This window comes from Schistocerca cancellata, unplaced genomic scaffold, assembly GCF_023864275.1.
Source record: "Schistocerca cancellata isolate TAMUIC-IGC-003103 unplaced genomic scaffold, iqSchCanc2.1 HiC_scaffold_822, whole genome shotgun sequence".
In the NCBI taxonomy this organism is placed as follows: domain Eukaryota; kingdom Metazoa; phylum Arthropoda; class Insecta; order Orthoptera; family Acrididae; genus Schistocerca; species Schistocerca cancellata.
In genome coordinates, this window is record NW_026046833.1 from 84,820 (window position 1) to 96,836 (window position 12,017).

At 38.2% G+C, this 12,017-nt stretch overlaps 1 protein-coding gene across 1 annotated transcript in view; it reads left to right on the forward strand.

Annotated features, from left to right (window-relative positions):
- Positions 1-12,017, forward strand: part of LOC126143529 (CLIP-associating protein 2-like) — a 59,833-nt gene that overhangs the window by 24,419 nt on the left and 23,397 nt on the right. Inside the window, exon 6 of the mRNA XM_049915435.1 lies at positions 1,601-1,787. Coding sequence (XP_049771392.1) covers positions 1,601-1,787 — 187 coding nt within the window. The remainder of the gene's footprint in view (positions 1-1,600; positions 1,788-12,017) is intronic.

The following is a 12,017-nucleotide window of genomic DNA, read 5'->3' on the forward strand; positions in this document are numbered from 1 at the left end:
GCATTTGATGCAGTGCACCACTACAGATTATTAACGAAGGTATGAGCATACTGAATAGGTTTCCAAATATGTGGGTGGCACAAACACTTCTTAAATAACAGAAGCCAGTGTGTTGTCCTCGATGGCGAGTATTCATCAGAGAAAAAGTTATTGCCAGGAGTGCCCCAGGGAATTGTGCTGGACCGCTTTTATTTTCTATATACACAAATGATCTGTGGACATGGTCAGTGGAAATTTAGGGCTGTTTGCTAATGACATTGTGACGTATGGGAAGGATACAAGTTGGCTTAGACAAAATTTCTAGTTGGTGTGATAATAGCAGTTTGCTCTAAATGTAGAAAAATTTAAGTTAATGCAGATGAGTAGGAGAAACAAACCCTTAATGTTCTAATGTAGCATTAGTAGTGTGCTACTTGACACAGTCACATCGATTAAATGTGTAGGCGCAACGGTGCAAAGTGATGTAAAATGTAACGAGCGCATAAGGGCAGTAGTAGGAAAGGCGAGTGAGTGACTTGAATTTATTGGGAGAATTTTAGGAAAGTGTGGTTCACCTGTAGAAGAGACCACATATAGGACACAAGTGTGACTCCACAGAACAACCACAGAAATACAGAATTATAGTTTTGTTGATGGCCTCAGTTCTGTGAAAATGCTGGATAAAGAACGAGAAACTACATCACATGATTCTGGCATCAGTCAGATGACATGCAGTATGGAGAAATTAGAAGAACAAATGGAACTGCTTTGAGTATTTGAGGTCCGCATCAGGTTGCATTAAAAGAAAACTTTGATGCAATTCAAAGGCAAGCTGCTAGTTACCGGTAGGTTCGAACAACACGCAAGTGTTACGGAGACACTTTGGAAACTCAAATGTGGGTACATGCAGGGAAGACAACATTCTTTTCAAGGAACACCATTGAGAAAATCTGGAGAACTGGTGTTGGAAGCAGACTGTAGAATGAGTTAACTGCCGCCAACATACACTGCATGCAAGGACCATGTAGGGAAGATGCAAGAAATTAAGGCTCGTGCAGAGTCATACAAATACTTGTTGTAGCACTCTGTTTGCTAGTGGAACAGAAAAGGAAGTGACTATTAGTGGTACAGGGCATCCTCTGTCAAGCACTGTTTGGTGGCTTGCTGAGTGCATATGTAGAGGTAGATGTAGAAGGCAAGTAAAATGTGTAGAATAATGACTAAGGTGGTCTGTATGCCATGTATTAGGTCTCTGTAAGAAACAAAGGAAAGTGATGCCGTGGTTGAGGTGTTCACCTCACCTTCAGGAGTGGGCTTTGTGTTCCTATCCCACAAACTTGATGATTTGCATTTTTCATTGTTTTTTTTTTTTAAAATAATTGCAGATAAATGCCAGAATGGTTCCTTAAACAGTCCATGGTTACTTTCCTTTTAATCCTCTTCTAGCTGGTTTAGTATCCCTCTTGAACTCCAACCCTCCTACATGAGTGGTCTGCAAGTAACGATTTACATAAATAGCAGGTCGGTATTTAATTTTTTTTTTAAATCAATATACTGCGGGGTTTCTACCTTTCAAATTTATTTTCTAACTTTCTGTTAATTAGGAATCTTTGTTTTGCAGGTCACTCCACAGAACAACCACAGAAATACAGAATTATAGTTTTGATGGTGGCCTCAGTTCTGTGAAAATGCTGGATAAGGAACGAGAAACTACATCACATGATTCTGGCATCAGTCAGATGTCGTGCGGTATGGAGAAATTAAAAGAACAAATGGAACATCTTCTGTCAATTAGTAGAGAACCTACAGTAAGTATTTAATAACTAACTCAAAGTTCTGAGCTTTATTAGAGATATTGTTCGATGACTGGATGGATAAATAGAAAATTTGCTTCAGCCAGATTAGTAGAACCAGTGACACACAATACACAATGGAAACAAGAAATATCCCAGTCTGTGAAGCATATTGTGTGGAATAGCATACCTTATCAGGAAACTTTAAGATACAGTTCCAGTTTAGTGTGTGAAATGACTTAAGTTGCACAGTTGTAGTCACTTTACTATCAAATGGGACTTCTGTTAGTAACTCAGTGGAATCCTTTCTGGTAGTGCAGGCGCACAGCAGTGGCAACTCCCAGGGAGGCAGCTATAGCTGTGCAATTTTCCTGCTCTGCAAAGCAGTTCATTTGTAACAGCTGTGTGCAGTTGGAAGTACTGTCATTGCAGCTTGTCTTAGTCTGTGGCAGCTCAAAATGAATGATTCACAACCCATCGAATTAGCATGAGAACATCAAAGCTTGTTTATCTCCAAACACTATGAATACAAACATAGCAGTAGTGGTTGGTGTTGTTGTAGTTGAGAATATGTCAGTACAGATCATTTCACTGAATTCCTTCGTGGTGCATCTTTATTAGAGTTTTTTGTGGTTCCTACTTGGAACATATCCTACAATGAATCTGAAAACCTAAATCCCTGGGTGATGAGCTATTAACAGTCAAACTAGATTAGTATAACCAGTCCTAATATGGATTTTGATCTGCACTAAAAAACACTACTGAAGCCTACATATCTTAATGGCAGAACTGAAAATATCTTTAAAAACTATGGAGGAAAGGCATCTGATGTCTCTTAAGACATACTCAGTATACACTGACGACACAAAACATTAGGATCACTGCCCACCATGAGACTGAATGACACCTGCTTGTGGTGTAGGCATGTGATACAGTAAGGAAAGTATATCAGTGGAGAGCAGAGGTGAAAGGGGAAGCGTTTTAGTGACAATATTATCTGCAAATTGGGAAATCCACTAACATTAACAACTTTCACAGTGAAGTTCGTTGGCTGTTCATGTGCTGCTACCATGAGTATGTATGGAAGGTGGTTGAAGGATAGTGAAACCATGAGTAGTGGTTGGTGTTGTTGTAGTTGAGAATATGTCAGTACAGATCATTTCACTGAATTCCTTCGTGGTGCATCTTTATTAGAGTTTTTTGTGGTTCCTACTTGGAACATATCCTACAATGAATCTCCGAACATAGAGGTTGGAGGCTTGCCCACTTTGTAAACCAGGGTAGACAGTGATACATGCAAATCTGACTACAGAGTACAATGCTTCTGTAGATATGTGTGTTTTGGAGCACACCTTTGATGACCCCATGTTGACTCAACGAGATCATCAAGTTTGGACCGTAGATCATTGCAAGTGTGTCAACTGGTTAAATGAATCACATTTCTTGTTACACCAGGTCAAAGGTTGTATTCTAGCATGCCACCGTCCAGGTGAACAGCTGCTTGAAATATGCAGTTGTCATAGTTCATTTTTGTATATGATCAGGCGCGTGTGTACACGGCTGCTTACACACACACACACACACACACACACACACACACACACACACAACCACTTTTATAAGAAAAACTTGCATGTATGTGTATGATACTTCCATGCCTTCTGTTTGATACCACATATCATGAGAAATAGGCCTGAATTATTATTGAATGCTAACGACCTCTCAGTTATGGTGGCCGCGTCCTTTGCTGGCCTGATGGTATTCAAAAACAATGTTTTGACACACATTTTATGGAAAAAAGGTGTTTTTCTATTGGTAAGTTCATTGGGAGTAGGACCATTGTATATTTGGCAAAGAATATTGTTTACAGTGCCAGGTTAGAAATACCATATTAATGTCCATATCAATTTCATTGACACTTGTTTTCAGACTGCAGGCAAAGAATATGTAGCAATTTCTAACATGCAGAAGAAAAAGTAAGAGCTTTAACGAATTTTTCCCTCTTTCCTGCCCACAAATGAGCTGTGGTATTTGCAACATTTCTCTGATTTTGGCTCTCTAATGCTGCTAAGTGAAGGAAATTATTTCATTAAACATGTGTATAGGTAAAGCAATGTTTTGTGGTTTGACAGTGTGACCACTGATGTGAATAAAAATGTCATTAATAATCACCTTTCAAAGAGATCAATCTAAAATGCTTGTAGACCTAATGTAACACTATGAAATACAACTACATAAATCAAGAGTACACTTGCAGTGGCGTGCTATTGATTGCTGAGAGTGCAGGTTCCTAAAGGCAAGTTCCTTTATATGCAGTGATCCAATTCAGGTGTTTTATGGACAACTAATGTCAGTGTTTTAAGATGCCAGTCAATACCCCTCCTCATTTATATTTTCATGTATGTCCCAAATTTTCCATTGTCACAAACAACATGGAAAGGACCATTACTATCTGCCAACACCATCACTGCCAATTATCTGCATCCAGTGTGTTGCGTCTACTCAGTCATGCAGTGCCTTCAGTAGATATGGGTGTAACTGCCTAAACAAGTGACTACAAGATATCTACTGCTGTGCTTCAGTGAGTGTAATAAGTTAAACTTAATCCCTTGAAAATGAGCTTCTATATCACTGTTGGCTGCCAATTATCAGCATGACCTTCCTTGACATTACCCTTTTTCCTGACTTTCAACAGTTGACTGGCATCTTTGAACAAATATGTTTGTTGTCACATGAAAGTTGATCTGTATCATTACATGAAATGTTAATCTTCAAGAAACATCAGTCTCAAAATATTTCCCCAATTCCATTGCAATACTCAAAGGATTGTTATAGGTAGGAGGCTACACACGTCAGGTTATAACCAACTAGGTACACTTCCATCGTGGATGTACTCCACTTAGATTTTCGTATAGCCACAAAACCATTTTTGTGCAAGATAATTGTTCTTTTATACTTTAAATTATTTCTTTTAACACTGTCCCAAATATTTATAGTTCCTTCTGAAATATCCATCATTTACAACATCAGATGCAGTACTTAGATATATTAAAAAATACTTTTTCTGTTCTGTAAAAACATTCATATTTTTCGTAATATTTAAGAAAAACAAATTCATTATATGATATGGAAGAGGTCTTAAGGGAAATTCTCCTCAGTTACTTGAGTCTTTGAAAATGGTAATTGGTATTAAATAGACAGTTATGGGGACACATGAAACAAAAGTTAGGCTAAAGTAACGCTTTGTTTGGAAATAATTGTTGTATTTACAAATGATTGCTTTGTTTACTTATAAGTAGAAGGTTTTGAAGTTGACACCAATTTTCCACATTTGCCTATGCTAGAGTATCATAATAACATTAATTTTTTCCTTACAAGGGTAGTTAGTTCACACAATCACAACGAGATGTCTGTACTCTGGGTAGAAATCTGTGATGTGGCGTCTCTTTGTTGTTGTTCCCATGTAGTAAAATGTGAGGATAGAAAAAAAAATTTTGATTTGTTATTAAGTACTTCATAAAGGGAGGTATGAAAGCAAAGGAAATTCATGCCAATTTTCAGAACACACAGGGAGACTGTGCATCTTAATTTTCAACTATTGCCAAGTGAAGAAATGAGTTTAAGTTTGGTCAAGACAGCTTAGATGATGATCCACTGTTTCAGATGTGCCACCATTTCAGAAATTACAGCAATAGTGCGTAGAATGCTCATGGAGGATCATCGATTGAAAGTGCAAGAAATTGCTGAAGCTTTAAGGATGTTATCTGAATGGGCACATCACATTTTAACAGTGGAATTGGGATATATGAAAATGATCTGCTGGACGAGTGCCTTGGCTCGTAATGCAGGTTCAGAAATGTCTTAGAATGAAAATGTCTAAATATTGTTTGACCCTGTTCATAGCACTACTAAACCCCAGACACGAGACAACCATCAGATCAGTAGAGACTTGTTGATTCACCACCACCGAAGAAAGCAAAAGCAATACAGTTGGGTGGTACGGTCATGTTGTCAGTTTTCTAGGATCCAAAAGGGATTCTGCTGATAGTTTATTTTCCAATTGGTCAAACAATTATGGAACAGTATTATGCTGACCTGGACCAACTACAGCAAAATATCCATGACAGAAGTCCAGGTTTGGCAAGGAAGAACATCATCTTTCATCAACACAAGCACCATTGAAATGGCAAAAATACACAAACTAAAATACTAAAATACAAATTGCTGCTAAACCCACCTTATTTGCTGGATTTGGCTCCATCAGTCTTTCTTCTCTTCCTCAAGCTCAAAACATTTTCTTCAAACAAAGGACTGACAGTTGAAGTTGATGGATATTTTGCAGAGCTGAGATCAAGGCACTGACTGTTCCTGGGTCTAGTGCAGTAGTGTAAACAGAGACTCTATTGAAAAATAAAAAAGTGAGACAAGTCATTTCTTTCAATCCCATTCCAAGAACTTTTCAAGCTACCCTTGTGTTTCAAGTTTTTGGAGCACCAGTCAAAAAATTTGTAATCCTCAGGAGACATCACACTAATGCCATGTAACACTGTCTCTAACAATCATACGAGGTGGAATATAAAATTTTCGGGACTATTGTCACCATCTGGAAAGTAGAAGAGTAGATCTTGGCCCCACTAGGTAGTGAGAGCTGCATATCTGATGAGTCAGTGTGCAGGGTGGCATTCAGCTGGGAGGATGTGTTGCATGTCCAAGTGATTTCCGTAATAGTCTGTGTTGAGTGTGTGATGATTTTACAATGGATCCGCAAGCAGAACAGCGCACGTGCATCAAATTCTATGCGAATCTCAGGAAAAGTGCTTCGGAGACCCTTAGAATGATTCAACAAGTGTTTGGGGGACAGAGCATGAGCCGTACACATGTGTTTGAGTGGCATGCTCAGTTCAGGGCCAGCTGTACAGACGTCGAAGATGATGCTCACACTGGAAGGCCCATTAGTCGCACAATGCCAGACATTGTTGCCAAACTTCAACAACTGGTTCGTGCGAATCGATGTCGAACCATTCAAGACTTTGTAAATGAAGTGGGTATTGGTTATGGGACATGTAAACGAATGTTGACTGATGAATTGGGCATACATCGTGTCACCACAAAATTTGTGTCAAAGATTTTGACTGCTGATCAGAAGGCACAGTGTGCTGAAGTGTGCACAGACCTTTGTCAGACCGCATCTGCTGAACCAACCTTTTTGTCACGGGTTATCACTAGTGACAACAGCTAGATTTACGACCCAGAGACAAAGCAACAATTGCCCCAGTGGAAGAGCCTGGGCTCTCCAAGACCCAAAAAAGCAAGACATATGAAGAGCAAAGTGAAGAACATGATCATCATTTTCTTTGATACGAAGGGAACTGAACACAAAGAATTCGTCCAACCCAACCAAACAGTGATTTCCGTGTACTACTGTGACGTTTTGCGATTGCTCCATGAAAATGTGCGGCGATAGTGGCCCGAACGTTGGTGTCAAGGGAACTGACTCCTGCATCATGACAACACACCCTGTCATGCATCCTTGCTCACCAGGACCTTTTTGGCAAAAAACAACATGGCGGCACTACCCTATCCACCGTACTTGCCTGATTTGGCATGACTTTGCACGCTATTCCCAAAACTGAAACTCAAGTTGAAAGGCCGTCGGTTCGACACTCTAGAGAGGATTCAAGAAGCATCGCTGGCAGTGATAAACACCCTCAAAGAACAGAACTTCCAGAAAACGTTTGACCAGTGGCAGAATCACTGGGACTGGTGTGTACGTGCTGATGGAAACTACTTCGAGGGTGGTGGTGACCATTATTCCAAAGGTAAGGTTTTCAACAGATGGCAGCACCAGACCCAAAATTTTGGATAGCACCTCGTAATAACCTTAGTTTATCAAGGAAGACAAAGCACTAGTTTGTCAAGGAAGAGGATCTACGAACTTCTTCAGATGTGTCTGCTAAAGCAAACTCATTGACGATGAGGTGCCATGGAGATACAGAATTGTGTAGATGTTGATTGCTACATTTTGCCTGTTGTTCAGAATAGTCCCAACATTTCTATTGGATTGCAATTAGACTAGTTGGGGTGCAGTAGTATGCATGAGTGTTCATCGAACCAGGAATGTTTGCAAGCAACCCTGGGAACACAGTTGTTGTCATTTTGGAAGATGGAAGTGTTCACAGCATGACATCACAAAGACAGGGTAACACTTGGCCACCGAGAGTATTGAAGTAAACATCCTGGTTCATGTTCAAGGTAACATGAAGGAGAGGTGAGCTGCACGGAACTAGTCTACATACTGATGATTAAAACAACAAACAACATAAGTGCAAAAAATTAATTTTCTTACATTCGTTCATAAAAAATCTATTAGTGAATATACGCTATTTTATTAATTACATAGACATTGAATAGAAAATCAATATAATGAAAGTTACGAAGTGCAACCTCCTCTCACCCCCCCCCCCCCCCCCACCACACACACACACACACACACACACACACACACACACACACACACACTCTCTCTCTCTGTCTCGAAGGGACTTTTCATAGCAGAAATCCCTGTCTCTTCATCCTGATGTCAATTTCCATAGGAAGGCACGAGTCGTGCAGGTGTAGGAAAAAAGGAAATTTAGTACAACTGTGAATACAAAATTTATACTATTCCAAGAAAACAATGTTCAGCATTTGCACTAAGTTGACCCACACTCCATGCCTAATTAAAAAGTACAATAGACTTATTGCTTTGTTGTTAATGTTCCATTGTAATTAGCGGTGTCAACCAATTCTGCAGATTTTCTTTGTGAATCTGGCAATGCGATTTAGTATGGTTCACCATGACACCTTCCCAGATACTTTATTCCAACTGCTGCAGTGGCTCAAAACTTGGATACTATATGTCCGGAAATGTTTATCCAATAGACACATCACTTTATATAAATGATTTGACACACAGTTAGGCGTGTTTTTAATTTTTTATTTCTGGCCATCGAAAAGCCCTTCCACACTCTTGGCTTCCTTCCTTCTGCTTCCCTTTCAACACTGCACTCGCCACTTGGTGCTTCAAGGTCAAGGATGAATATTTGAAAATTGACTATGAACGAAATACTGTTCTGTGTGAGTGTTACAGTCATTTACATTTTTACATAGTATCATATTCTAATTTCTATTTAATATTTATTAATAACATTTTTTTAAGTAGGTCTAAAGAAAGTAATGTTTTTTCCGTCATGACAATATCGATATTTTTCTATACACAGTTTCATCAAAAAATTTTAATTTTTCATAGTTACATTACCTTCAGTACAGTTGTTATACATGCATTTAAAGTAGTAACTGTTGACTTGGATTTCAGCCATTTCTTTTCTGTATAGTTTTGAGGAGAGCTGGGAGCAATTATCAAACAGTAAGCTTTTAGGTTTCCCCACATTTACAAAAAATACGTACTCAACATGTCTCTTCCCATTATTTTCTCATAGCATGCGCTTCTGTACTGTAACATTATTCCGGAAATTCCGACTTGCTTTTTCAGCTTGTTCTTTATCAGAAGGTTTCTTCCTCCTACTAACCTCTACGTCTTTAACAGCTTTTTATCTCTGCTGAACACATGCAGTCTTTTTAATTTAATCTTCTACAACACTGACTTGTGTTACTAATTTTTTTCGTGAGCTACTGTAACCTTTGCAAACATATCTTAATGTAAAGATGTTCCGTCTGCACTGAATACACATTCCTCCTCTTTTTTCCCTAGTATCTAGTTTGCTATCACTAATAGTTGGCTTCTTTATTCACATTGTGACATAACAACACTAATAATTCTTTCAGTTTGTGTTCCTTTTTTTGAAATGTTTCTCTTCTATTACAAATCTGCCTGAATTTTACACATCTTCATCATTTTGAATCCACATTGATACTGTATTGTATTTTCAGGCAAAGCTGTTTCCCTACCACTTGATATGTACTCCTCCTCACTGTCACTAATATCCACTAATTATAGGCTTCTTTATTCATATGTTGCAAAGGGATTATAAATTCATCATTGATTTATGTATTCAGAGTATCTTATTCTAAACTTTGTTTGTCTTTCACATGTATGCTTAATGATAGTCATTGAAGGTTAATTGACGTATGTCTGCACAACTTCCAACAGTGTTTGTAACCTCACTTTTCAGAGTCATCACAGATCGTGTTGAATATGTACCAGAATGTTTCTCCCTTCATCTCAAATATTCGTAAAACTTGACTGGTAATTCCAGTAACTGAGGACGAAGTGTAAAGTACTCACCACTTTCTTTTTAATACATGTATAGCTCATTCACATGCCTTTGGCATCCTTTTAATAGCTAAAGCCACATGGTAGCACTTATCTCCAAGCACACAGGTGGGGGTGTATCCATCCCAACCTAAGAGGTTAAAGTATAACCTACTTCATAAATGGAATAGATTCTAATCTAACCTAACCTTCTTGATCCTGTCAAAAACTGACGAAGAAGATTGGATGCACTGTAACCAAGCAGTCGGCCAACGTTATTGGTCGATCTCTGTCAATGGCCTATGATGACCGTTGTCAATACTGCTGTGAACGTACTGCTGTCAGAAATCATCCTCCCCCATTTCACCACGCATGCTTCTCCTGTGTTGTCACTACCACATGATGTGTGCACATTTCCCTCAATGCCCACCACACCAGAACTGGTCTGTTCATGATTAAGAGCATAAGCAGGTACAAGTGCTCATACTCAAAATGAGTGAATGTCTTATCCTCTGATATTTTGTTACACATTTGTGAGTTTTTACTCTTCAGTAATTCATTAATTGATTCAACTTACTCCTTGCTAATTGATTATATGTGACATAAACATCAGAGAATGCCTGCTTTCTAAAGTCCTGTGCACTTGTCTGTTACAATAAAATTTTGATTCAACTTGCCAACTATTGACAGGAAATAATTAGTAAATAGGTTACACAACACTACATTCTGCCCTGCTACTTCTGTAACTACGGGTCTTACAGTTTTAATTTCATTCTGAGACCTGTCTGTTCTCTTCATATAATACATTATTTTAGCATGTTCAATTATATTCTTAAGTAATTATAGTTTTGCCTGTAATAGTGTTCTGTAACTGGGCTGTGACTGTCTATATTACAATATAGCTCCCATTTTCTCTCTCTGTGTGTAATAATGCCATTGCTTGTCCAAACTTATTACTTATTAGTTCTGTATTTCTGCTTACAATTTCTGAATGAAAAAGACCTAAATAATGCTGAAGTAAAGAATGTGCCAACTTCATATGAAACTGCAATGTAGGTGTTTATTTTCTTTGGTTGTGTTGCATTACTGTATTTCTGCCAGGAACTTTTCTGTTAAACAATGTGATTTTTAATTCATACACTATAATTCATGCAATTAACACAATAATGCAGCTCTTTCCATTGTCCTTGAATATAAAATTTGATGCTTTACAACTTTCATTCTATTGAAGCTTTTCTGTATGCTGTGTTAAATTATGAAATAGGACAAAACTTTTATAAAGAAATGAGATACACCCCCCTCTCCCCCACCTGCCCCCAAAAGCCCATATGTTTCCTGTACTACCGAGCCTAATTTGATGTATCAGTGACTGATTCACTTCAGTATTTGATGAGCTAAATTTGCTATAAAATTAACTGTGTGGGGTGCAGAGTCTTTGAATAACTCTAAAACTTTGTAAATAGCCCAAAATAAATTTTTGATGCCCTGACTTAACACATGTGGAAAATTGGCACAAACTTAAAAAGTCAGTCTCTCTCTCTCTCTCTCTCTCTCTCTCTCTCTCTTTTCATGTTAATAAAGTCGTTAAAACTTTGACCAGCTTTCTGTAAAGTATTACCAGCTACTGAGTTTCCTTTTGTGACGAAATTGTAATTTCAAACTGTTTGGAATTGTCACTGATTAAACTACATCTTTATTTAACTGGTTTCTCGGTGATTTTTTTAAGAGTTGGCCATAATACTTAACTTTCAAATTCCTTATTCATTGTTTTATTAAAAATAATGTTTACAGCGGTCCGTAGAACATAGAAATTGAACCAATAAGTTGTAACTTCACATTTGAGTGTGATTTGCATTTACACAGTGATTCTCAACATGCTACTGTGTGGAGGGAGCCAAAAACACTTTCTTATTAATTCAAGTCTGAAAAGTATCAGTATGGAGATGCAGGATTTTTGGTTTATGGTGGTACCCCCCTTGAATCCTGCTCACTCT